Source organism: Podarcis filfolensis, assembly GCF_964270895.1.
Source record: "Podarcis filfolensis genome assembly, chromosome: 8".
Taxonomy (NCBI): domain Eukaryota; kingdom Metazoa; phylum Chordata; class Lepidosauria; order Squamata; family Lacertidae; genus Podarcis; species Podarcis filfolensis.
Window position 1 is genome coordinate 10,546,271 of NC_139611.1, and position 27,994 is coordinate 10,574,264.

General features: G+C 46.5%; 1 protein-coding gene and 1 long non-coding RNA gene across 2 annotated transcripts; one reads left to right on the forward strand and one right to left on the reverse strand.

The window, feature by feature from the left end:
* On the reverse strand, window positions 1–27,875 carry LOC310769744 (protein-arginine deiminase type-1-like). Its single transcript, XM_083629433.1, has 16 exons — window positions 27,207–27,875; window positions 20,146–20,323; window positions 18,475–18,547; window positions 17,671–17,732; window positions 15,299–15,416; window positions 13,891–14,016; window positions 13,332–13,510; window positions 13,043–13,146; window positions 11,719–11,842; window positions 11,189–11,296; window positions 10,097–10,248; window positions 8,145–8,289; window positions 6,981–7,074; window positions 6,690–6,769; window positions 1,481–1,606; window positions 1–838 (listed from the first exon to the last, which is right to left on the reverse strand). Exons 1-16 carry the CDS (start codon window positions 27,299–27,301, stop codon window positions 605–607), a joined length of 1,998 nt encoding a protein of 665 aa, XP_083485559.1. The 5' UTR covers window positions 27,302–27,875; the 3' UTR covers window positions 1–604.
* On the forward strand, window positions 3,299–7,557 carry LOC310769923. The gene is made up of 4 exons (XR_014551852.1): window positions 3,299–4,388; window positions 6,238–6,400; window positions 7,033–7,147; window positions 7,347–7,557. It is a non-coding gene; the product is annotated as an uncharacterized lncRNA (long non-coding RNA).
* Window positions 27,876–27,994: the final 119 nt, after the last annotated feature.

The following is a 27,994-nucleotide window of genomic DNA, read 5'->3' on the forward strand; positions in this document are numbered from 1 at the left end:
TTCTTTGGAAATGCATTTATTTTAAGACAACTGGCTTTGCAGAGAACAGCCATCCCTTGCTCTGCAAAATCTTCATGGGAAGGGGAGAGAAAGTGTTGTGGTCCTGTGTATATTTACTCAGATGTAATCCCTGCTGCGTCCAGTAGGACCTACCCCCGGAGTAAGAGTGCACCCAATGCCAGCCCTACTAGGAGTAGACTCACTGGAGCTAATCAACAAAGAATCATGGAATTATAGAGGTGGAAGTGACCCTAAGGCTCACCCAGTCCAACCCCCTGCAATGCATGACTAACATGCCCCTTTCTTTCAGTGGGTCTCCTCTGAGTAGGTTTCAGTTGCATGCAACCTTTAAAATACTTGTTCTGCCAAAGAATTCTGCCCATCTACCCCGTCACTGCCAATCTTTCACATAATTTTGTGGTTTGGGTAAGTTTAGTGCATCATTTTTAAGTGGGGTTTTTGACCCCAAGTCGATTCTCATTTTTGAAGTCCAGCATGCTGGAGAAGACGGTGTTCTTTCGAAACCTTCAGTCATCTTCTCTGCCCAGAAGTACTGAAGAAATAAGAGTGTGGGGAGGGGGCCCGGAGGCTCCCCCCACCAATTTCAGGGTGTTGTGTTCCACCAGTGGAAGGAGAAGGGTTCCCGGAGGACGTTGGTGCCGCAGTGGACCTCTCCAGACAAGATGTGGTAGGAGAAAAAGTCATCGATGAAGGTACAGTTCAGCCCCAGCGGTTCCAGCAAGGAGCGGACTTTCTCTTCCAGGCAGCACTGCCCATGGATGATGGGGCCAAATGGCTTTGGGATGCCCAGGTGCTTCCCCAAGACGAGCATGTTCACCTAGGCGGAGCAAAAACAACCAAATGCTACAGTCTGGGTTGGTTTTTCTGCCATCTCAGCATGTAGAAGGCTGCCTTCTACTGAGTCTAACCATCCATCCAGCCCAAAGTTCACTACACTGACTGACAGTAGTGCCTTTCCAAGGTTTCAGGCAGAGAGTCTCTCTCAGTCTTAGCCAGAGATGCCATTGGAATGGAACCTGGAGCCTTCTGCAGGCAAGGCAGGTGCTCCACCACTGAGTTATGCCTCCGCTTAAAAGTAAAATAAGTTTCCAGTCCTCATGGGTCTGAAGCGAGGACTGGTTTCAAAAGGAGCACAGGGAGCTGTCTTGTACTGAGTCAAATCATTTGGCTCAGTATTGTCTACATTGACCCGCAGTGGTTCTCCAGGATTTTGGTGCAGGCAGCCTCTCCCAGCCCTACCTGGAGATGCCATTGAACCTGGGACCTTCTGCTTGCATGGCAGCTGCTCCATGACTGAGCTATGGCCCCTCCCCATCTAGCTCAGTGCTGCCTACACTGACTGGCAGCAGCTCTCTGGGGGTTACTGCCCTGGAAGCCGATTTCCAGAGAAAAGGTTTGAGCTGCGCTGGACACCCCTGCACAAACACCAAGGAATGATGGAGGGAAGAAAGCCCCTCACCATGTCTGGAAACAAGGCAGTCGCCGTAGAATCTTCCAGAGTGAACAGCTGAGGGATGTCCACAATATCTCTCTCGCTCAGGCCCAGCTCCCGCTTCAAAATGCTCCGGTTCCAGTCGATGCAACTCTGGAAGAAAGAAGAAGATGCAAAATATTCCCCATGGGCTGTAAAACCTGCTTTTGTTTCATGCTGAATATTTGCACCTGAAGGCAGCAAAGCTGCCATGCATTTTTAAGCTCAGGACAGCAAGTAACAGGTTTTTTTTTTAAAAAAAAACAACCACAAGTTCCTGAGATATTAAATTACAAATCACAGGCCCCTCCAGATTGGTGTTTTATTGTGTGCATATTTTGCAACATGCTCTTGACACAATAATATTGCATTGCTGGTGGATTTATTCTGCATCATCATCATCATCATCATTTTGTTATTTCTTCTATCCCACCTTTGCTTCAAGGAGATCAAGGTAGCACACATGCTTCCCCTCCTCCCCATTTTATCCCCACAACAACACTGCAAGGTAGGTCTGGCCCAGAGGCAGTGACTGGACCCCAAGGCCACCCCATGAGCTTAGCGGCTGAGTGGGGGGTTTGAACCCAGGTCTCTCCCAGTCTGACACTCTAACCACTATACTACACTGGCTTTATTAGCTGTTCTACGATGTTTCCCCAACTGCTACCACATTATTGTTGTCCAAAAGGCTCTAGTGCAATGGAAACGGTGAAAATATACCCAGAACGCTTTTGGCATAAAAATGTGTAGGATTTCAGCTGTAAGTTATGGGATATGCATGGATTGGAAACAAAGCCCTCAAAACACAGCAAGGTGCAAATGCAATGGAGACTGGGATTGCTTATGACTGCCCCGATACCGTCACAAGCCCAAACCATCACAAATGCACAATAAAATGGATCTTCCAAAGGGGCCCTATGTGTTAGTGCTACTTCAGGGTAGTTTTTTGTTTTTGTTTTGCCTCGCATCAGTCTTGTTCACACAACCACCGTAAATAGTTTCCTGGGACAGCGTTTTTCTGATCAGTTTGACTCAGCAGGCCTCAGCAGTGCCAGGAGGAAAGAAAACTCAAAACCCAGGCTGGTGAACCGATAGCAACTAGACTTCATTCCAGTAAGCCATGATTTGCAGCCGAGATTTTTCCCCCCATTTAACAAACCAGGCCATATGAGGAAAGCTTGAAGGAGCTGGGTCTGTTTAGGCTGGACAAGAGGAGAGTGAGAGGAGATTGGATAACCATCTTCCGATATCTGAAGGGCTGTCACATTGACAGATGGAGCAAGCTTGTTTTCTCCTGCTCTGGAGGGTAGGACTCGAACCCATGTCTTCGAGTTACAAGAAAGGAGATTCCGAACAAACATTAATAATAACTTCCTGGCAGTAAGAGCTGTTTTGACAGTGGAGCGGACTCCCTCAGGAGATGGTGGACTCTCCTTCCTTGGAGGTTTTTAAGCAGAGCTTGGATGGCCATCTGCATTGAGATTCCTGCATTGCAGCGGGTTGGACTAGATGACCGTTGGGGTCCCTTCCAATTCTACGTGTTTATGTTAGATGTAATGTTACGCCAGGGAGCAGGGTTTGTTTCCTTCGCACGTTAGTTGGGAAGGATCGAAGGAGCCCTCAGAGGCACAGTCAGGGCAAACTGTTACCTGTGGTTCCCCATGATGTGGGAACCGCACCTTTAGCAAGCAAGAGCTTTTGCTCTGGTTTTCGCCTCGGGGTAGTGTTCACACATAAATGCAGCCATGCAGATCTATGGCACAACCACATTTGAAATACTGTGCACTGTTCTGGTCGCCTCACCTCAAAAAGAATATTGGAAAAGGTCCAGAAAAGAGCGACCCAAATGACCAGGGGAAAAGGCGAGCGAGAGGCAACATGAGAGTTTATAAAACTACATGTGGTGCAGAGAAAGTGGATGGAGAGAAGCTTGTTTTCCTTCTCTTAGGACACCGGACGTTGTGGACATCCATGTTGGAAGATTCGGGATAGATGAAATCAAGGACTTCTAAACTGTGGAACTCACTGCCACAGTTTGCAGTGATGGCCACCCACTTGAAAGGCTTTAAAAGACAGACTTATGGAGGAGAGGGCTATTGATAGCTGTTGGCCACAATGGCTCTTCCGCTCTGCCTCCACCCGTTGCCAAATGCCAGTTTCTAGGAATCACGAGTGGGGACTTTTGTTGTTGTGCTTGGGTGCTTTTTGTGGGGTTCCCACAAAATGGGCCCCTGGTTGGCCGCTGTGAGACCAGGATGCTGGGCTGGGTGGACCACTGGCCTGATCCAGCAGGTTCTCCTCATGGCCTTTACTATATACAGCCAATATGGCGTCCTGCAGGTAGCTGCCAACTCCCCTCATCCCCAGCCATCAGGCCCCAAGGGTTGGGAATGAGGGGAGTTTTAGTCCCTCAGCACCAGGAGGGCGCCATCTTGGCTACCCCCTTTCTGAAAAACAAAGCAAAGTAAATAACTTTGACTGTGGTGGCAGAAATTGCCACAACCGTCTTGTTCATTTAAAACAGCCTCATGAACTGAAGCACTTCATAATTCTCCCATTTTACTTCATGATTGTTGTTTAGGTCAGGAGAGCATTCTATGCGCCCTGTCCATGTCTGAGGTAAAAAAACGAAAAACCTTAGCCGTGCCTTTTTATTTTATCTCCAGATCGCCTCAGTTTAGCTAACTGCAGTTGTTCTTTCATAATTGCTGGGGAATTTGGTCTCTTGTGTGGTTAGGAGAGAAATGACCATAAATGTCTGGCTTGGCATCACATTTTACCTCAGAGTGTTATGGCACAGGTCACGCTAACAGCGCTCCCCTTGTCAGTCAGTGAGAAATAAATCCACATCTTCCTCTTTCCTTATTGCGATTATGTCCCGGAAGATTATAAAGAGGTGGTGAGCTTTTATTTTAAAAGGATCAGTTTTTTTTAAAAAACACCATGTTTTTGTTAGCGGGTAAAAGGAAGTGCTTTGTCATGGCGAAGGGGCTTGAATAACTCCAAGAAACCATGAGTTATGCCATGCAGGGCCACCCAAGATGGACAGGTCATAGCCGAGAGTTTAGACTAAACGTGATCCACCTGAAGAAGGAACTGGCAATCCACTCCAGTATTTTGCCAAGAAAACTCCATGGACATAAAAAGGAGAAGCTTTGAGAAGCAAGTGAGAGTTTCCAAGGCATGCTCTGGTTTTATGGGGTCACAGAAGGTTGAACATGACTAAGACAACTGAACAGCAAAAGGAAGTGACCTTGATCCAAGTCAATTAAGCAATTGTTCATAGCTGACTTCTTAAAATCCAAGAGGCGACAGGATCGTGACCAGTGTGTTAGGCTACATTGCTATTGGGGTTTGTGATTCTTAGTGTGAAATTTGGCCTCCGTGGAAAGGAAATTTGTGTTTTGCAAAGTGACTGTTTTCTGTCAGCCTAACTAATGAATGGGGGATTGATTTTTTAAAGAAAAATCTACTTTCCGAAACAAGACAGGAACCGAAATACAGCCCCCTTTCCAAATTTGCATTTCTCCATATTTTGCAATGCACTTCTCCAGCCATGTGTACCAAAAAAAAATTGCATATGCTGAGGTAAAGTGTGCGTAAAAATGCATACGATAATGAAGATGGCATTCAAAAGTAGGGAACCCTGCTTGCGGGTTTTCCTTTGGGGCTTCTGGTCAGAGACTGTGAGAAGAGGAGTTTGTTTGGCCTGTCCCTAGGTTCTCATGAAATTTAAATAAACATGGAAAAATAAACATATTGGGGATATTTAAATATTAGGGAACATAGGCTTTGCAAAAAAAGTGGGGGGACTGCATGAATAAATGTATATATCAGGAGAGATCCACACTGAACTGCTGCTGAAATTTTCATGAAGGCTTTTTAAAGACGCACATCACACTTTGCACACTGATGTGGCAATGCAGAGAACTGAAAATTGGAAAAATGAAAGAAACAGAGATGGACAATTTCACCCATCCTTACGCCTAATAGCCTTCGTCGATCTGGTGTCCTTCAGATATTTCAGACTACAGCTCCTATCAGCCCCAGCCAGTATTTTGTCGATATTTTGAAGTAAAAAAGAAAAGAAAAAAAAAAGAAAGAAAGACCTGGATGTTACCAGGTTGGCAAAGGCTGGCCTAGGAAGGAAGATGGAGAACAGCTGTGGCCCTCCAGATGTTGATGGACTCCAACTCCCATCAGCCACAGGCAGCGTGGTCAGGGAGGAGGATGGGAGTTGTAGTCAGAGGTTGGCCAGAGGTTGGCCAGCCCAGCATTAAAAGAAGGCAGAGGGGGAATGGAGGGAGCCCGGGGCAGTGAAGGCATGTGAGGGTCTAGTTCTGGGATGGGGGACCTCATGGACCTCCAAATGTGGTTCGACCCCAACACCTACCAGCCCCGGCCAGCAAGGCCAAAGGCTCAGATGGGTGCCAGACATTCATGCCAGACATTCAAAGCACTACGATGCCATTTGAAACAGTCACAGCTTCTGGGAGCTGTCATTTGTGAAAGTTGCTGAGAAGTGTTATGAGGCCTACTTGGGGCTGAAAAATAACAGAAAGTCTGCCTTTGGATGCAGAAAGAGATGCTGGTGGCAAGGTCTTGGAATGCGGAAAGGAGATTACTAAAAAGGGAGACAGACATTTGCCTAAGCGAGTTGGGCCATAGAAACCAGCTGCCAGAGGAAGTTGTGCTATGGCGTTTACTGGATGACAGAAATGAAACAAAATGTGCTTCTCTTCCAGGGAAGATGTATTGCAGATCTAACGCAGGGTGTGACTTCAGAGAGATGCCAGGGCTCAACCCAGACACAATTGCTCAATTTCATTATTAACGGGAACAGAAATGGCCAGGTTTCGCCTATTTGTCCCACCTCTGGAACGGAAATCAATCTAGCAAGCACAATAGGTATTTACGTTGCTTTCCATCTGCAAATGATACATAATTGATTGCTCCCCTTCCCCTCCTTTGCACTGTGTTTCCTTTGCACTGAAATGATGGGGTGGAAGAACATAACAACGCTACAATCATGTGATTAATTATGGACGTTATATAATTGTGCCATGGACAGCAGGACAAATAATGTAGGTTTCTTTTGCAAAAGGTGAGCTGAGGTGGAATGGAAACCGCACTGCAAATTCAGGGTGGGGTGGGATGGAAACGGTCCAGATCCACCTGAACTCTGATAACGGTTTACCTGCACATACTTGCTGTCACGGTGCAAAAGTCTGTCTGCCAGGAGCTCATCCAGAGTAATGCGCCCCACTCTCCCGAGACCTGCAAGGAAATGGTTTTCACAAATTTTAAAACTTGCTGGTTTTCATGAGCCCCGTCAGGAAGGGAGCAGTAACAGCATGGTGCTGATGACAGCAATGTTGCAGGTTCAAATCCTGTATGGGGCAGCTGCATATTCTGGCATTGCAGGGGGTTGGGCTAGATGATCCTCAGGGTCTCTTCCAACTTTACCATTCTTTGATTCTGTCCTCACCTTCAAACAGGGCAGCATTTCCGAAACCTTCTTTTTGCTTCTCTCTGAACAGCTTCAGGCAAGCAGCGGGACTGGCTAAGAGCAACCGGAAACCCTGCAGGGAGAGAAATGAGAAAGGTAAACTGCCGGGCAGAATTTGGGTCATCCATTTAGGTGCCCATTATGCAGTGGCGTAGCGTGGGGGGTGCAGGGGGGGCGGGCCGCACCGGGCGCAACATCTGGGGTTAGGGCAAATCCATGGGTTAGGGGGCGCAAATCCACGGGTTAGGGGGCGCAAATCCACGGGTTAGGGGGCGCAAATTACTTGCCTTGCCCCGGGTGCTGACAACCCACGCTACGCCACTGCCATTATGGGAAGCTCACAAGCAGGACTTGAGTGAGACAGCAACTCTCCTCACCTGTGATTCCTGTGATTCCGAGGCATACCGATTCCAATAGCAGAGGTAACACACTGTGACTAGCAACCACTGATGGCTTTGCCCTCCCTGAATTTGTCTAATCCCCCTGTAAAGCTTATCTGGGAGGCTGCAGCCCTCCCACAGAGACTGGGGACAGGGATAGGGCTCTGTGAGAGAAGGCAGCACTTTTTCCACTCTACACTTTTCCAGTGTAGAGCTAATCAGGTACATAGCTGTCAACTTACAGATTTGAAAATAAGGGACCAGTAGCCTCGAAAATAAGGGATCAGCAGCCAAAATAAGGGATTTTAGTCAACCAGCTGCCAAACAAAGCCTCAAGTGGTGGTTCCCATAGTGCAGCAACCCGGCAAAGGGGATGCAGCAAGGAAAACCATGCCATTCTCCGCTGGGAAGCGCTGAGCAAAGGCGAGTCCCCAGGCAACACGGCTGATTTGATCAGCACAAGGCATGCAAGCTCCACCCCCCAGTCGTTCTTAGACTCCTTATTGGGTGAGCAACGCAGCCAAGCAACACAGTTGGAGCCTCCCTCCTCCCTGGCCGGCCGGCAGGGAGGGAGGGAGAGGAGCTGCATCCTTTGAAACCCGGGAAATTTAAGGGACATCATCAATAAGGGACAGCAGCGGGACATGGCGCTGGAATAAGGGACTGTCCCACCAAATAAGGGACGCTTGACAGCTATGATCAGGTATAAAGCATCAAATATGGAAAAGGAAGCCGGTCAAAGCACTTCCCTGAGGATCACTACCTTCCTGTTGGAAGCCGGAACAAAGGTCAGGAACTCATCCACATGCCCTACAGTGAGCCAGTCAGAATAGAGCTCAATAGGGGGCTGGACTCTTTGAGCATAGAGGAAATCCCGGACAATTTTGACCATTTTCCTGTTGCCAGACCTAAGAGATGAGGCAGGGGTGTTTTTTTTAAAGAAAGGGAGGGATGGAAGGAAGGAAGGAGCGAGAGAAAGAGAGAGAGAATAGAAGGTGGGATTAGAACTAGTGATGGGGGAAAATAAATCCAGTTTGCATTTGATTCTCACTTGATTTGAGCTTTCCAAACCAAAACACAGCCACCTTCTGAAATTCACACTTTTTTTAAATTTTGCGACATTGTTCTCTGGTCAAACAATGTGTACAGAAATGCATATACTATGGTAATGCATGCATATAAATACATCTAATAGTGAAATAAATTACAAAAATTTATTGTGTCAGAAAAAGCATCCCTGCCTGAAACCCTGGAGAGCTGCTAACACTCAGGGACCTGGCTCAGTAAGAGGCAGCTTCCTATGCTCTCATGAGTAGCCAGAAGCATCTTTGCAGTATCTGGGTGGTGAGGAACTCATTGAGAACTAGAAGCCAGCATTGCCTTCCCAGGAAACATCTTCCCAGCTGCCTCTGTCTGAGTTGGGAGGTGCTTGGGTCTCTAGGTGGCCTCATACCATGAGATCCTCCTACATTAAGGCTTCCTTATTAACCAACCGAGGGACGTGGGTGGCGCTGTGGGTTAAACCACAGAGCCTAGGACTTCCCGATCAGAAGGTTGCAGTTCAAATCCCCGTGACGGGGTGAGCTCCCGTTGCTCGATCCCTGCTCCTGCCCACCTAGCAGTTCGTAAGCACGTCAAAGTGCAAGTAGATAAATAGGTACCGCTCTGGCGGGAAGGTAAACGGCATTTCCATGCACTGCTCTGGTTCGCCGGAAGCGGCTTAGTCATGCTGGCCACATGACCTGGAAGCTGTCTGCGGACAAACGCCGGCTCCCTCGGCCAATAAAGCGAGATGGGTGCCGCAACCCCAGAGTCGGTCATGACTGGACCTAATGTTCAGGGGTCCCTTTACCTTTATTAACCAAGCACAGAACAGCACAGGAAAGCTTTTGTTAGCCTCATGACAACCCACTCCTAGTACTTGCCTCCCCCAACACAATTGCTAGACCAGGGTTTCCCAGAGAAAATATCTGAATGGTATCCAGCAACAAGGCACTGACTTTCTGATTCATCCCCTGATGAAGACTTGGGTTTATGTCATCATTGCTCTCTCTGGAGCATCCTTAGATCTTGGGGGTACCTTAGATCTTGGGGGGTGGGGTCCAGATATCGTTGGACTCCAGTTCCCATCAGCCTCAGGCAGCATGGCCAATGATCAGGGATGATACAAGTTGTGGTTTAGCCAGAATGGCATAGTGGTTAGAGTGTCGGACTTGGACCTGGGAGAGTCCAGGGTTCAAATCCCCACTGTGCCGTGAAGCTTCTTGGGTGTGACGACCTTGGGTCAATCCCTGCCTCTCAGCTCAACCTATCTCACAGGGTTGGTGTGGAGGTTAAAGGAAGAATTGGAGAACCATGTGTGGCATCTTGAGTCCCTGGGAGAAAAAGCTGGGATATAAATGCAAGGAATAAATCAATATCTGGAGGGCCGAAGGCTCCCCAACTGGCAGTCGCTCTACATAAGATCAGGCAGGGAGTCTTTTCCCCAGCCCCACCTGGAGATGCTGCTGAAGATTGAATGTGGGACCTTCTGCATCCAAAGCAGATTCTCTACCACTGAGATATGACCCTTCCCCTACCCCCAATTATTTTCAGTTAACAATTGAATGGCAAACCTTGAAACCATTCCCCTGCAATGCAGTGTTCCCCCACCTCTGCAAGCAAGGGTGGGGAATTATAATTGTCATTATTTTTATTTTGAACTTGGTGGTTTACCCTGGGAAACTGCTGCCAATGAGGATCCTTCCCAGTGGGTACTCCTTCCCCTTGACCGTCACGGCAGGGCTGATGTCCAGGTTCCCGAATGAATCCAGGCTGGATACGCGTCCGTACCGGGGTTCTCGTGTCACGTACCCAAAATCAGGGCCCTCCAAGGAAACACAACAAGGAGAAATAGGAGCATAGGCAAGTATACAGAAGGCAAGGTGTTGCACAAGATGTGCCTTTAACTTCTAATCTGTGTCTGGAAAATGCTCTCTGTTTCCAGAGAGGAAGGTGAGAAATCTTACTTAATCTGGAGAGATGTGCTTTCATTATTTGGCTTTGAGAGAGGCAGTGTACAGATAAAGTCAGTTGCAGCCAACAAAATTCTGCTCAGAGTAGACCCATAGAAATTCATTACTGTTTCTCCCTCTCTCATAATACTTGAACATCCAATGAAGCTGAGTGTTCAGGACACCTCAAAGGAAGTCCTTCTATAAGTCCTTCTATACATGGTTAAACTATGGAACTCCCTCCTGCAGGAAGCAATGATGGCCATCAACTTGGTTGGCTTTAAAAGAGAATTGGACAAATTCGTGGGATAAGATAAGGCTATCCATGACTATGAGTCACAATGGCTATGCTCTACCTCCACAGTTGGAGGCAGCAATGCATCTGAATACCAATTGCTGGAAACCACAGGAAGGGAGAAGGCTCTTGTGCCCAAATCCTGCTTGTAGGTTTCTCACAGGCATCTGGTTGGCCACTGTGAGAACAGGATGCTGCACTAAATGAGTCACTGGCAGACTCTTCATATGTTCTTATGTTAATCCAGTGTGGTAGACCAAGTTGGGTTCAAATCCACTCTCAGCCATGAAACTTCCTCAAGTGACCTCAGGCCTAGATCACTCTCTAGTCTAACCTACCACACAGTCATGGCTTCTTGTTCATCCATGAGACAAAGTGTGGCTTGTTGAACAAACCTCAGTTTAGCATTCCGTGCAAACACAGTCATGATATTTAGATTTCTTTTCTAATGCTATTGATGGAAGCATCTGGTTTCAGTAAAAGAAGTGATGTGCTGAGGGCTGAAGAAGCCTGGCTTACCAAAATGCTTTTGAAAGGGAATTTCTTGAGGCCTCGGTTCCTGGGGGAGTCAAAGACAACGGGGAAGGACTTGTGGGGGGCCTCCACATAACCAAACTCCATCTCATCCTGTTAAAGGGGAGGGAAATGGATCAGGATCCCCACTGGTTAAGGTGCTGTATCCCTTTGGGAATGACCATTTTAAAAATCTGTTTGCAAAAACACTCTTCCCTCTTTCTCCAAATGGGTTTGACACTTACTAGTTACTTAAAGCATTTGCAGCCTGTTCTTCAGATCAGGGAACAAAGCCAATGAAAATAATAAAAGGAAAACAATAATATACAAGAATTACAAAATCCTGTGAACAGGTCCAATAAACAGCAAATTAGCAATTGTGCCTTAAGGTGAGCAAACAAATATTCACTCTTCCCTAACTGCTGGAGTGTGTATTGGGAGACCTGGGGAAAGGCAGTGATGAGGAAGGCAGAGACCTTCTGGTGGCAGCAGGTGCCCCACCTGGCCTCAGGGATGTACAACTTCAAGGAGGGTACCTGGATCCAGCGGTCGCCCCGATTTTCAATCTCTGGGCAGATGGTCAGCTTACAGCCAGCTTTCTGTGTCAGGGCTTTCACAGCCTCCAGGAATGTCTGGTTGGGGTTGGTGCCTCTTTCAATGCTGGAAAGGAGAAAAAGATGCAAAGGGAAGGAAAACTATGTAGATGAGGACCACAGGGCCATCTTTAGCATATCTGCCCAGCACCAGGTCAAAGTTGTTGAGCTTTTTTTAGGGGCGCAGGTCTAAGTTGTTCAGCTTTTGAGGAGGTTGAACAGCGAAAACCGCTAACATGAAAAAAAAAAAAGCGGCAGCGATAGCTCCATCTTCCTGTGATCATGCGAAAATCAACGCCGCCACTAGGGCATGCCGCTGGATACATTGATTCTGCAGCTCTTCCACAAAAGAGAATGGAAATGACCCAGCGATCAACCGCTGATTGCAGTTAAGAACTTGGGCAGCTTCAGCAGCAAGTGCCTGCCCCCCCCCCCAGAATTCAGCACCCGGGTGCCCCGCACCCCTTGCACCCCCGGGTAGAGACAGCCCTGGAGGACCATTAAGAGCATGAGAAGAGCCTGCTAGATCCGGCCAGTGTCCTATCTAGCCCAGCCTCCTGTTCTCGCAGGGAGCAACCAGATGCCCCAAATGGGAATCCTGTATGCAGGATATGAGCACAGCAGCATCTCTTCCTATTTGTGATTCCCAGCAATTGGTATTCAGAAACATTACTTGCCTCTGACTGTGGAGGTAGAGCATAGAGGATTCTGGCTAGTAGCCCTTGACTCCCTTACTCTGGAAGCCATCGCGGCTTAACTGCAGAAGTGAATAATTCTCAAATTGGCTTAGTACTTATGGTCCACACACACACACACACACACACACACACACACACATGTTTCCCAGGACATGTTTCCTCTAGCGCTGAGATGTTTATCTGGGGAGCAAAGGATTGCCTTCAGCTAAATCCTAGTCAAAGCAGGAAATGAATGGACCTATATTTGCCATGTTCAGTCACTTCAGTAGCTCCACCCTGAGCAGGACTAGCACTAGGTGCAACTCTAAGGAAACTATGAGATATAGAATCGTAGAAATATAGAGTTGGAAGGGACCCCAAGGGTCTTCTGGTCCAACCCCCCCACAATGCAGGTATCACAGCTGAGGAATCCCTGGCAGATGGGCATCCAACCTCTGCTCGAAAACCTCCAAGATCCATTTAAAGGTTGGAAACCTAGGAAGTGATAGTCATCTGAACATTAACCAGCAGCTTGGTTTTAGCATCCTAAATGACACCATTACCCACTGCTTCACCCACAACACACACACCTGCAGACAAATATCTCCAATGGCTTCAATGTGTTGGGGGTCATTATCCAGGGAGCCACTCGGAAAACCACAGTGTCTGTGAAAACGGGCGTGGCTGGCGAATTCTGTGGAAAGTAAGAGTTGGGTGGGGGAGAGAGAACATCAGAAGAGTCTGGCTGCAGGGTCAGGCCATTGGGATCACGTCCAGCATCCTGTTCTCACAGTGGCCAACCAGATGCTTATTGGAAACATGGGTGCAGCTGGAAATTATGGCCTCCCATGTCCCCCACAATCGTCTTCAGGATTGTACCTGACTTGATTGCTCCAGCAGTGTCGCGTTCAAAGAAACTAGGCCTTTGAAGTCGGCATCTGGGAAAGCCAAGCCCTCCACGTAGAAAGTGTGCTGCCCTTTCCCATCAGTGCGTCCCACGGTGTAGGAGAGCTTGTCCACCCCCAACACATGCTCATAGTTGGAGAATGACACATCGCCTGCAGTGAAAGTAAGCCACGTGACATCTGTTATTATATTTTGTTGTGTTTATTTATAATATTTACAGGGAAAGTCATGCAAATAATATCCTGCAAGCAAACTGGAACAAATGCAGGATGGAAGTTTGCTGTTGTATAACCTCCCTGCAGACAAATCATAATGAATGCGCGATGAAGACTGGATGCAGTCTAATATCCGCATGAGTTTTCTGCAAACAAAGCAGAACAAGTGCACCATAAAGACTGCGCATTGTCTGACCTCTGCATAAGCATTGCACAAGCAAATCAGGACGGATGCTCAAGGAACAGGTCTGGAGGATACCCCTGTTGATTCTGCCAGACCAGAGGGCAGATATTAGAGCAAAGAACTGGGGACTCACCTCTAGCGTGAAAAACTCTCACTTTGGCTGCATCGAACAGGGAGATGTGAAGGACCAGCTTGTGGGTGTCAAAGATGCCAGCAGGGCCATGGGTGTTCAGGATCAGAAGCGACAAGTCTTGCAGGTCTTGGAAAAACAGGAGGGACAAGGATTTAGGTGTCAGAATAGGTCACCATCAAGGTGCTCCTCCAGCCTCCCTAGATGGGGTCTTCTGACTGAGCTTGCCTTTCCAGTTACCGTATTTTTTGCTCTATAAGACTCACTTTTTCCCTCCTAAAAAGTAGGGGGAAATGTGTGTGCGTCTTATGGAGAGAATGCAGGCTGCGCAGTGAAAGCAGCAATCCCTCTTGCTGTTCTGGCTTCTGAGATTCAGAATATTTTTTTTCTTGTTTTCCTCATCCAAAAACTAGGTGCGTCTTGTGGTCTGGTGTGTCTTATAGAGCGAAAAATACGGTATATATCAACCCACTCCAAAGGTTCGTGCAAACTAGGGGTTGATGTTTGAGAACTGTTGACTCTGGGAAATGCCCTCAAAGGTCTCTTCAGCAGTGGTGCAGAGATGAAGCTTCATTTGATGCTATGAAATTTGGGGATATCGGGAGCTGACAGTGCTGGTCCTTCCCCTCCCCATATCCTGGTCACCATAAGAGGGAAAAATGGAGAGCACAGCCATGGGCATAGCCGGGGGGGGGCAGGGGGGGCAGCTGCCCCCAATAATTAAAAACCAATAAAAATATATAGCAAACTGAGGTTCTTCCACCTCTAACAAAAAGCCTGCTGCCCCCAACAAAAATCTTGGCTATGCCTATGAGCACTGCAGAGATGGTTTGTACTCTCCTTATTTTTAATTCCAGGATTTGGCTATAGAATCTGAATTAATGCCAAACAGACAAGAGTTGCTGAGCCTGTGCATTTTTGGCAGTTTTTTTTATTTTATTTTGTATTTTAAATCATTGTAATAACCCACCCTGGGTGGTGGGTTATTATTATTACTGTTATTGTTGTTGTTGTTGTTGTTGTTGTTATTATTATTATTATTATTATTATTAGAACCATTCTTGCCCATTGCAATAAGCTGTAAGCCTTTGTGGGCAGGGATGCGGGTTTCACCAGCTTATTCCCATCAAGCTGCAAGGCCAGGGTTCAAGGAGCATTTATTTATTTATTGCATCTACACCCCACCTTTTTCTCCAAGGAACTCCTAGGAGCATACATGGTTCTCCCTCTCCCCATTTAATCCCCACAACAACCCTGTGAAGTAGGTCAGGCTGAGAGGCAGTGACTAGCCCAAGGGCACACCCAGTGAGCTTCATGGCCAAGTGGCGGGAATCGAATCCTGGACTCTCCCAGCTCCTAGTCCAACACTCTAACCACTACACCACACTGGCTGCTTGGCCCCAGCGTGTACCTGTGTGGGATCGGACGTATGGATAGGCATTGTCCATGTCTCCAAAACTCGGGCCGTCCCTGTCGCAGTTGACCAGCAGAACCGCTCCTTCGCCTTGGGGACCCCAAGACCATTTTGTCTGCAGGGAAAACAGCAACAATGAATTTCATCGCTTCCTCTCAGATGATATATAAGAGGGTCTCTCTTGTGTGCCTTGGAGTGGGGGGGGACTGAGCCTCTCATTACTCTCTTTCATTCTGCTTCCAGCAGACAGACCCCTTTCCAAGGTGGATCCATGCAACCAGATCCTGCCCCCATTTGGAGGCCAACAAGTTTTGGATCTGCTGGTGTAGATATGCACATGTTCAACTGACCCAGCGGCTAAGTCTGGATTGTTAGTCAACACAGCCCTCCCACCCCACCCTGTTCCAATAATGGTTTTTTCAGGCCCCATTCAGATGCAAAAGAGGAGGCACAAAACATATGCAGGGTTTACGTTCTGGGGGTCTGCACACAAATATCTTGCGGAAAGTCACGCAAGATCTCGTGAGGTCTTCTCAAGATCCTGCAAAATCTCCTTCTGACCGTTTCCTTCCCGTTCTCCATTTATTTTCCCACCACCTGAGCAAAGCTGCAATTGTACAAGTAAATCCAACGTAGGACATTTGCAAGACCATTTTGTCATGCGAAAATCCCTTGCAGTTGGTTTGTTTGGGAGGAAGATCCCAAAAGCTTCATCCAACAAAAGACTGTCTGAAAAGTGGCATCACCGTCCTTATGCCTGGTAGGTAGATTTTTATCGCTTGGAACCTTAATTCGGTTTTCAGGTGACATCTTCTGTATAAGTGGCAGAGCACCTGTCTGGCATGCAGAAGGTCCCAGGTTCAATTCCCAATGGCATTTCTAGGTACAGTGGTACCTCGGTCTAAGAACAGTCCTATTAACGAACAATTTGGGCAATGCACTCCGCAAAACCGGAAGTAGGTGTTCTATCTAGCAAACTTTGCCCCAGAAGACGAACAGAAGCCAACCGGTGGAAGGGCACCAGCAGCAGGAAGCCTCATTGGGGAAAGCGCACCGTGGTTTAAGAACGCTTTCAGTGTAAGAACGGACTTCCAGAATGAATTAAGCTTGTAAACAGAGGTACCACTGTACAGCTGGGAACAGACTCTTGCCTGAAACACTAGAGACCTGCTCCCCTTCAGTGTAGACAACATTAGATGAACCAGTGATCGAACTCACTTATTTTTACTCCATTCCGTACCGCCACATGCATTCTTCAACCAACTAATGTAGTGAGAAAGTTTCATCCTTATCGGACAAATCCAGAGGGGATAGGACCGTCATTTGCTACTAGCATTGCGCATACATGATGTGGAGAGAGTAGACAGGAATTTTCCTGCCTTCTCACCATAGCAGACCTTCAAGGAGTCATCTGACAAAGCTAAATGTTGGAATGTTCAGGACAGATGAAAGAAACTCCCTTTTTTTTTTTTTACACAGTGCACAATTTTTTTTTTTTTTCACAGTGCACAATTGTGGACCTGATTCCCACAAGATGAAGTGTTGACCACCAACTTGGGTGGTTTAAACAAATTCATGAAGAAGAATGAGAAGTGATGGGATAGCCATCTTCAAATATTTGGAGGGCTGCCGTGTGAAAGCTGGAGCAAGCTTGTTTTCTGCTCCTCAGCTAAATCTTAGGAAGAACCTCCTAATGGTGAGAGCTGTTCAACAGTGGGATGGACTCCCCCGGAAGGTGGTGGACTCTCCTTTGTTGGAGGTTTTTAAACAGAGGTTGAATGGCTGCCTGTCAGGGATGCTTTAGCTGTGACTCCTGACCTCAATGCCCCTTAGGCCGTCCCTTCCAACTCTACAATTCTGCAATTCTAGGACAAGGCTATCGAAGGCTACTAATCATCAAGATGACTTTGTACTACCTACAGTATCAGAGACAGCATGGAGTGTTGAGCTTCACACCTGGCCAAGGTAAATTGGAGGGCAGAAAAGGTGTGGTGGGGACCGTTCTTGGCAGACACGGATCTATTAGCATATCTGTTGACATAATTCTTTATGCAGCACATATTTAAACGGCGGAACTCCCTCCCACAGGAGACAGTGATGGGTGCCAACTTGGATGGCTTTAAAAGAGGATTGGGCAAATTCGCAGAGAAGAGAGCTATTAATGGATACTAGCCAGGATGGCTCTGCTCTGTCCTTACGGTCAGAGGCAGCAATGCTTCTGAGCACCTGTAGCCAGAAGCCACAAGAGGGCAGAGGGCTGCGGTTGTGCTCAGGTCCTGCTTGTGGGTTTCCCGTTGGGGCATTTGTTCAGCCACTGTGAGAACAGGAGGCTGGACTGACAGAAACATAGGAAACCCTGCCATTCTTACCTTGTTGTTTGCTTTGCCATCCACCTTACCAGTTCGGCTAGTATCAGCGTCCAGCGAGATAGCTGACAATATATTGGGGGGGGGGAATAATCATGTTAGTACTTCAGGCTACATATTTGAAATGGTGCATGAATATTTTTACTTTATTGAATTTATTGCATTTATACCCCATCCTTCCTCCCCAAGCAGCCCAGGGGGTTAATACCACAGAGTAAGCTGCCATGCCAGGCTTAGCTAGGTCAATTCCCCTTACCTTGGGAGAAAATAGGTAATGAAGTCAATTGCTCACCCCCAGTCTACCTGAGAAGTTCAACATGTAAAGAGGTTTGAGCTAGTTGCTCCAGCTCAACCGTATGGCTCTCATGAGCCACTATACCAATGATTTAGGAACTTGCACCACTGTAACGTGCCCGTGCAACTTTTTCTGAATGCTATATGGAAAAGCACATGAATCTGACCTTTGGAGTGTTTGTAAGTAAACTATTTTTAACTTACCAAATGTGTGGCCTTTTTCTATGCAGGGGGAAAGGGGAAATTTGGAACCCACAGGAGCCTGTACAGGTCTAACAGCCTATATTTCCATGCTGTACTTTGCAGCATATTTTGTGATTTTAAATCTCTGCTGGGGTTTTCTAGCCAAAAGTACTTGCCCCAGACTTAGAATCCAGGAATTTGTGTGTGTGTGTGTGTGTGTGTGTGTGTGTGTGTGTGTGTGTGTGTTGCACCAACAGCCTACAGCTGTAAGAATTAAGGATCTGAATACCAAATATGGGTGAGAATGTGGAAGGACTGGTCATTACTTACCCATACAAGTGATGTACAACCAAGCATTGGCAATGAGGGTGTCCCCCGTTGGCCCGTAATATGAAACCCGAACCTGCAAAAAGACACAGTACCCAGTCATAAGAACATAAGAAGAGCCTTGCAGTTTCGATCAGACCAATAGCTCTGATCTAGTTCAGCATCCTGTTCCCACAGTGGCCAAACCAGGTGCCCCAAAGGGAAACCCTCAAGCAGCCATTCCCAACAATGCCATTGACGCCTAATGTTTTTTTCTTGCGAGGTTTAAATAGCACACAGAATGGCAAGTCCCATATGGCAGCAACATGGGCTCTTCCATCCCACCATTTAATGTGGACCTCTGTTAATTCTCCACTGTCCATGTGACGTTCTCCTCTAAATCACTGACTTTCCACCCTTACCACTCTCTCAATCTTGATTTTCTCATAACAGGGATACTCTGAAAAGTAAGTAACGGCCCCCCTCATCCTTTTATTCCCCTAAGTCTCATGGTTCCCTTCAGGCTTGTATCCAAAAGGACAGGCTTTCAGAAGATGAGCACGGCTGTTGGTATAAGGGTGCCTTGAGCACTTTGTTTTCATCACCTCTTACAACAACCCTAGAAGGTAGGTTCAATTTAGTTAGTTAAATATTTCGTAAACTTTATACACCACTTGATTGTAAGGGGGGGAAACACACCAAGCGGTTTACAAAAAAGGTTAAACAATAAAATTATCCAGAATAATTTACAACGATAGTTTAAAACATGGGTAGGCAAACTAAGACCCGGGGGCCGGATCTGGCCCAATTGCTTTCTAAATCCGGCCTGCGGACGGTCTGGGAATCAGTGTGTTTTTACATGAGTAGACCGTGTCCTTTTGCATCTCGGTTATTTGTGGGGCAAAGGAATTCATTCATTTTCCCCCTTCAAAGTATAGTCCGCCCCCCCACAAGGTCTGAGGGACAGTGGACTGCCCCCCCTGCTGAAAAAATTTGCTCACCCCTGGTTTAAAACATACCAAAAAGTTTAAATAGTAAAAATACTGAATTCTTACAAATGCGGAATGGGTATTGTTAGCCACTTTTCTTTTCTTTTACAAAAGTACCTTGGTACCTTGGGTTACATACGCTTCAGGTTACATACACTTCAGGTTACAGACTCCGCTAACTCAGGACCATAGCTGTCAACTTTCAGATTTGAAAATAAGGGATCAGCAGCCTCAAAAATAAGGGATCAGCAACCTCACCTGTCCCAGGGACAGTCTACGGGATATCTCACAATCCGGGATAGCAGCGGGAAGCAGCGGGAAACGGCGCTGGAATAAGGGAATTTCCCGCAAAAAAAGGGAAGGTTGACAGCTATGCCCAGAAATATTACCTCAGGTTAAGAACTTTGCTTCAGGATGAGAACAGAAATCGTGCAGCGGCGGCACAGCTGCAGCAGGAGGCCCCATTAGCTAAAGTGGTGCTTCAAGTTAAGAACAGATCTCCGGAACGAATTAAGTTCTTAACCCGAGGTACCACTGTAATTCAAAACACTATACAACAATCAGCCTGACTGGGTTTGAAATCCATTTGGATCCAGCGCACCTCCCTTGTTGCGACACTCTGCACTGCTCACTGCAACATGGTCAAAGGCTGGCTCCCAGGTATGGTTGCCAGGCTCTCAGAGGAGCCCAGCTGCTCCCCGCTCACCTTGTTGTCATTGACGGCGCTGCTGGGTCCCTTTAGAGCCACGACCACTTCCACGTCCGAGTCGAGAAGCCACCTTGTACCTTCAGATGCCGTGGCAACATTGGGGTTGTAGATGACGTAGACTCGAAGCCCGGAAGTTCCACGGACATCAAATGATGTGGCACCTTTGGGTATAGATCTAGGGCCAGAGCAAACAATTGGTTCAGTTTTATCATTGCATTATCATCACTGATAATCGGAAAAACTTTCTGGCAGTAAGAGCTGTTGACAGTGGAATGGTCTTCCTCTGGAGGTTGTCTCCTTCCTTGGAGGTTTTAAAGCAGCGGTTGGGTGGCCATTAGTCATGGATGCTTTAGCTGGGATTCAAGCAAGATCCCTTCCAGCTCTGTGCTTTTATGATTCTACAATCACTATTACAATTACATTTGAATGACATATTTTTCCTTCAAGGAACACCAGGTGGCACACGTGGTTCTCCCCCTCCTCATTTAATCCTTACAACAACCCTGTGAGGTAGGTTAGGCTGAGGGAAGGCAGTGACCTCATCCCCAAAGTCACACCCAGTGAGCTCCCTGGCAAAATGGGGGTTTGAACCCTGTTCTCCTAGGTCTTAATCTGACATTCTAACCAGGGGCGGACTTAGGTAATATGCTGACCCAGAGTGAGGACAAAATTTGGCCCGCATCCCTAAATATTTATTATGCTCTAACCACTAGGGCCCACTCTATTCCAGCTAGGCAACAAACCCAAAACATTTTAGTGCAAAGCAGGCTCAGTACGGAGTGTGGTTCCCAAATTTGGGGGGGGGGGAGGCGCCCCCTTGGATTCCATAAACTCATACCTAGTGCCTGCTACTCTAAAATAATCATCCAGAACAGCGCTTTGCACAACCTACTAAGGAAGAAAATAACACAATCCAATCCAAAACAGTAACCGTTAATGGCATATTTATTCCGAAGCCAGCTAAAACTATTTATTTTAATGAACCCAGCTAAGCTGTTGAACTTGATCCATTGATAGGGGCTTTTTAGAGTCTGATAGACATTGACACCTCCATCGCACCCATGATTCCCTCTTGCCTCTTGGCTCCTGGGAATCCTGCTGGCCACTTTGGGATCCCCTACCCTAGAACGTCCCCTGCATTCTGACTGCATTCCAAAGCCAGGATTGTGATGCAACGCTACAGCTTCAATGAGAGCTGCTTGATGACAGCCTTACAAACACAGACACATATATATTCCACATATGCATTGCCACCTTTCTCTCTGTGCTTCCTCCACCCAGCCCCGTCTGTGCCTTGCAGCAGCTTGTAAAGAAAGATATTAATCTGTCAACATGCAGAATTTAAAAGGGAAGCTGAGGGAGGCAGTAAACCCGTCTAATCGCTCCTTGTAGTTGGGTTCTGTTGGATTTACGATCCGCAGAAGCACACCCATTAACCATGACTCCTGGAGCTAGTCATCTTTGGTCACAGAAAGGAAGGATGGAATGCAGGGTGGAGGGGGGAATGAAACCCTCCTTTATGGGCCCTAAATAAGAGCAATCATTTTAATAGTGTTTTCCATGCAGGTGGAACAACCACCTTCAATTTCTTAATCTGCACACACCTATAAAGGTCATCCTGGGAGTTTGGGCTGGCTGGTCACATAGCAGTTAAAGTCCGGAGCCCACTACAGGAAGCCCCATAGCAGGTCCTGAGTGCGAGAGCAATTCTCCCCACACCTCAGCAAGTGGTCGGTTGACAAGGGCACTCTGGACCTCCTCCTCCTTATAATAAAATACCTGCTGGATCAGACCATAAAGGGCCCAAGTAGCCAGCATCCTGTTCTCCAAAGTAGCCCATTCTGCTTATGTGGCTTATGTTGCAAGGGAGAAGCTTTCCAATGTAGGATAAAAATGTAAAGGGATTACCATTAGGTCCAGTCGTGGCCGACTCTGGGGTTGCGGCGCTAATCTCGCTTTATTGGCCGAGGGAGCCGGCGTACAGCTTCCGGCTAGCATGACTAAGCCGCTTCTGGCAAACCAGAGCAGCGCACGGAAACAATGTTTACCTTCCTGCCGGAGCGGTACCTATTTATCTATTTGCACTTTGACGTGCTTTCGAACTGCTAGGTTGGCAGGAGCAGGGACCGAGCAATGGGAGCTCACCCCGTCGCGGGGATTCGAACCGCCGACCTTCTGATTGGCAAGCCTAGGTTCTGTGGTTTAACCCATAGCGCCACCTGCGTCCCTCAATGTAGGATAGGATGTCCCTATTTTCATTTGTTTTTTTTTATATAAAATATTTATTGAAATTTTAGAAAAACATAGGTTTACAGAATACAAAAAAAACATAGAAAAAGAAAAAGGTAAAAAAGGAAAACATACAAAAATACATAAAAAATAAAAAATAAAAATACAAAATACAAAAAACGGATAGATAAAAAAGAGTTAAAAACAAATCCATTTTTTGTAACTTTAAACTCATTAGCTTGTTTCCTTGACCTCCTCACACCTCCCCTTTTTGTATTCCCATTTAAATAATCGAATCAGCAAATCCTTACCCTCTTTCGTTTATCTTAACTCTATATCTTAACATATTATAACTCTATATTTTCATCCATTATCAATTCATTTTTGCATATTCTCATTAACTTTGTTGCTAATGCCACTTATTTTCAATCCAACATCATTTTTAACATTCATTAATTTTACAGTGTTTCTGCAAATAGTCTTTAAATTTGTTCCAATCTTCTTCCACCAACTCTTCTCCCAGGTCTCGGATTCTGCCAGTCATTTCCGCTAATTCCAATATAGTCCATCACCTTCATCTGCCACTCTTCCAGGGTGGGTAAATCTTGTGTCTTCCAACCTATTTTCATTTGAGAAATGTTGGAGAGTACGCTTCACATTTGTAAGAGCTTGATCATTTAGTGCAGCATCACCCAAACTTTGGAACTCCCTGCCTATTGATACCAATCGGGGCAACTTTACTGTATTCTTTTCAACACCTGCTAAAAACATTGTTGTTTGAACAAGCCTACCCAGTCGCTTACAAAGTTGGTGTGAACTTTCTGTACGTTTTAAACGATTTTTCTTGATGATTTCCTTGTTTTATCTTTTTGTGAACCAATTTGAGTTTTGTTTGTTCTGTTTCTTTGTTGTTGTTTTTAACAATCAAGTGGCACGAAAATTTCATGAAATAAATGAAAACAAACAAATAAATAAATGTCCCCCCGGGCTAAAGACTCTTCCTCAGCTACAACTATCAAAGCAAGTATGTAAGTATGTGACCTACTCAAGAGGTCGTAGAGAAAGAAACTTTCAAATACACCCTTTGGCAGCGGCAAGGTGAACAAAGAGCCCTGTGACACATTGAAAGGCCAACAGGTTGCTTGAGGTGTAAGCGGTCTTGGACTAGAAATACTGCTTTGTCAGATGGGCAACATGTTATTCTTAGTTGACAGGTATATCTATACATTGGCAGAAACAGTTGACAGGGTGGCTACAAGGATATGGAATGAAAAGGAGTACAGTAATGTGATATTGAGACTAATTTTTAAATGAAGTTCTTCCCCTCACCCACACACAAATTTCTGTCTCTCTGCTGATGCTGCCTTTGGCAACCTGGCGCCTTCCAGACATGTTGGACTACAACTCCCATCAGCCCCTGGTCAGCGCACAGCCATGTTGACTCTGCACGTTGGGTGCAGCTAGTGGATTTGGTGGTTCTGAGCAGAATTCTTCCCAATCAGAGTTGATGCAGCAGCAGCAACAACAACAACCCACTGTTGTACATGTCTGGGTAAGCTTGTCTAAACGGAAATGTTTTAAGCAGGTGCCGAAAATAGAACAGTGAAGGTACCTGCCTGATGTCAAGAGGCAGGGAGTTCCAGAGGATAGGTGCTGACACACTAAAATATGGATTCCTTGCAACTGCGGAAGGAGTCTTGTATGGCATCTGTAGCAGTGGCAGTTCTGCTGATCGAAGTGGCTGAGCTGGTATTTACAGAGTAGGGCAATCCCACAAGTAAACTGGTCTCAAGTTATGGATAGTGCCTAAGCATTGGGCGTGCACCACTTCCCAAACCAACGCTGGGAGTGCACTGGACAGGGAGTAAACGGGAGTGAGGTTCTACATTTAGGTAGGAACCAGCTGTGCAAATATAAGACGAGGGGACACCTGGCTTGGCAGCAGGACATGGGGAAATGATCCAGGGGTCTTAGTAGACCACAAGCTGAACATGTGTCAACAGTGTGATGGAGAAGCAAAAAAAAGGGGGCGAATGTTATTATCAGCTGCATGAATACAAGTTTAGTGTCCAGATCAAGGGAAGTAATAGTACTACTCTATTCTGCCTTGGTCAGACTACACCTGGAATACTGTGTCCAGTTCTGGGCACCACAATTTAAGAAGGATATTGGCAAGCTGGAATGTGTGCAGAGGAGGGCAACCAAGATGATGAAGGGTCTGGAAACCAAACCTTACGAGGAACAGTTGAAGAAGCCTGGAGAAGAGGAGACCGAGAAGTGACATGATAGCCATCTTTTTCTTCTCCTCCAGAGGGTGGGACTTGAACCAATGGCTTCAAGTTACGGGAAAGAAGATTCTGACTAAACATCCGAAAAAAATTCTGATGGCAAAAATTGTTCAAGAGTGGATTTGACTCCTTCAGAAGGTGGTGGACACCCCTTCCTCGGAGGGTTTTTTTTAAAGCAAAGGTTGGATCTGTCAGGGATGCTTTAGTTGCAATTCATGCCTTGCAGGGGGTTGAACTAGTTCACCCTTGGGGTCCCTTCCAACTCTGTGATTCTGTGACTGAACACCCAGCCCACGTTTCTGTCTTCCATGACAGCATGCCAAGCACATGAGGAGAGAGGGCACAGAACCACCCTCGGCCAGGCATGCAGTTACAATGGTACCTCGGGTTACAGACGCTTCAGGTTACAGACGCTGCTAACCTGGAAATAGTACCTCAGGTTAAGAACTTTCTTCAGGATGAGAACAGAAATAATGCTCTGGCAATGCAGTGGCAGCGGGAGGCCCCATTAGCTAAAGTGGTGCTTCAGGTTAAGAACAGTTTCGGGTTAAGAACAGACCTCCAGAACGCATTAAGTTCTTAACCCAAGGTTTGGCACAAAATTGGAAGCAAGAAGAATTATCGACGAAAGAAGAATGGAGGATGAAAATGATGGACTATGCAGAATTAGATAAACTAACAGGAAGAATTTGAAACCTGCGGGACTAGAGATTCTCAGAAGACTGGAGTAAATTTACGGACTATTTAAAAAGTAATTGTGATGAACAGATTACGCTAGTAGGTTTGCAAGAAGTTTTGAAAGGTGAATTATTTGAAATATTGCAAAAAAGATAATGAGGAGAATTGTTAGTTAAAGATAATTAAAGGTAATATGAAATTAAGAAATGCATAAGTGATAAGAACGGAAAATCATCAGAGGTGTTGACGGAAGTCCAAAAATTATTGTATAAGATGAGAAGTTTTGTTGTATGAATGATAATTAATATGTTAAAAACTAATAAAAATGTGTGTGTGTGTATTAAGTTCTTAACCCAAGGTACCACTGTACGTAAAACCAATCTAAAATAATAAAGCTGTGTTCAGGTCCCTGACACCCTTCTCCTCCTTCTCCCTGTGCAGAACGCAGTTCTTGAGGGATTACTCATACCGGAAGCTGCACGCTGCTGGTGTCACAGTGTACAGAAATAGCGCCTCAGTCTCAGGGGCGTGGGCTGCTTGCACACCTAGCCTTCAAGTCTTTGCTTGCCTAACGTTGTCTGACAACCCCCCTCCCTCCACCTGTAAGGGCTCATGGCTAAGCTCAATCTATTCTCCTTCACACCTCTCCTTCCTCAGAAGAGAGAAGGACTCGTCTTGCTAGGGTTTCTTAACGTGACATAACGTAACCAGCTGACCTACAATATTCTCTTGCCTGACACAGGCCCACTCAACCACTTTAATCAATGGAATTGCCACCACTACAGGTGCCACATAACACACGTTCCACATTTGTAAGAACTCTGGAACTTTGGAACTCCCTGCCCCTTGATAGCAATCCACTGTATTCCTTTCAGCACCTGCTTAAAACATTATTGATTAAACAAGCATATCTAGACTCTTAGAAAGTTGGTGCGGATTTTAATCTGTTCTAGTATTTTAACTTTTTGTATATTTTGAAGCGTGGCTTCAAATTTTTCCTGATTTTACTGTTTTATCTTTTGTAAAGTGCTTTGAGGGTTATTAGCTTTTTACCATCAAGTGGTGTATACATTTTATGAAATAGATGAATAACTAACATAGAAGCATAATGTAAGAAGAGCCTGCTGGATCAAGCCAGCGGCCCATCGAGCCCAGCATTATTATTCAGAAACGTTGTTGTTGTTGTTGTTGAATTGTCCCTATTTTCACTGGACAAATGTTGGACGATATGGAATCCCAGCCATCATAGCCACTGGTCAGGGATTTCTGGATGTCAACCCCTGGTGAGCTATAGTTTCTGAGTTTTTTAATAGCTAGTAGGAAGTTGCCTTCTAGCAAGTCAGACCATAGATCTATCTAGCTCTGTACTGTCTACACTGACTGGCAGCAGCTCCCCAGGGAGACCTCCCCAACCCTACCTGGAGATGCCAGAAATTGAACCCGGGACCTTCTGCATGCAAAGCAGGTGTTCTATTGGAGAGGTCTATTGTCAGGGATGACCCTTCAAGGAAGTATTGCTTAAAATGTATTAGACCCTGTTTTAAATGACGAGTCTTGTGGGTTCGTGCCATTGAAAGCTGGTGCCAATACATTTTTTTAAAATAAGGATTTAAGGCACACTTTTCCCTCAGTGCCCCACGTGCATCACCTCAGTCCCACTCCCAACAATGTTGTAGGACAGAGATCAGAAAAACAATGACCTTGCTTATTGCCAGACACAGCTAAGATCGAACCCAGCACCAAGCCCTTCAACCACCCAGGGCTGCCTATTCTCACAAAACGCTCAACTGCCAGCCCATGCAAAATGCCATCACTTGCCCATGCAAAATGCCATCACTTGCCCACAGAAACGCCATCACTTACCCATGGATGTCTATCGAGATTTCTGTCCCCAGCACGCAGACGATGTAGTTCGGCTGCTCGGTGGACACCCGCACTACTCTCTGCCTGGCTGTCATTGTCTCAGCGGGGAGAAAAGGTGGCCAAAATTAGCACTTCTGCAGAGAGCCTGGATTGTCCTGTTTTCACGGGGAAACCAGCATGACTGGCTTAGGAAGGCGAAAAGGAACCCTGGGACCTCTGCTCCACCTTGTTCCCTTTCCCTCTTTGGTGTGTTGGTGCTGTCTCCTTGCCTTCGAGTGCAGCTGGGATCTGAAATATATAGATATATGGAGAGGAATATATAGTTGGGGAAGGGACAGAGGGAGGAGGTTCCAATCTCTCCCCAAAAGACTTCAAAATCTGGGTCCTTTGGTAGGGACCTGGGTGTGCAAGGGTGTTGGATCATCAGGGAGGTCACACGCTGAGAGACAGAAAGGGCAGGACTCCTGGCTACGAGGAATACTATAATTTAGCTATTCATGTGTTCTTTTCTTTGCGTATTACTCAGGGTGCTAGGAGATGTTGTGTTTCGTTACCAAGCGGGGGAATAGGGCACCTGGGCAGGGAAAATTGATTTGGGGTTGGAGAGGGCTATTGAAGCCTATGCTTTTCCTCTGCAGTCAGAGACAGTGATGCTTCTTAACAACAACAACAACATTTAAACCCCATCCATCTGGGCAGCTCTGCCCATTTCCCTCCCTCCCTTCCACCCCCTCCCTCTGTGCAGACCCGGGCACTGCCAACCCACGCTACACCACTGGTGTTGAGCG

Bases quoted from the DNA above. Each gene is read 5' to 3' on its own strand.
- LOC310769744 (XM_083629433.1), bottom strand. From the start codon at position 27,301: ATGACAGCCAGGCAGAGAGTAGTGCGGGTGTCCACCGAGCAGCCGAAC. The intron at 11,297-11,718 runs GTACCCTCCTTG...CCCCTTTAACAG, and splicing joins GGGGCGACCGCTGGATCCAG to GATGAGATGGAGTTTGGTTA. The intron at 6,770-6,980 runs GTGAGGACAGAA...ATTTCCTTGCAG, and splicing joins AAATGCTGCCCTGTTTGAAG to GTCTCGGGAGAGTGGGGCGC.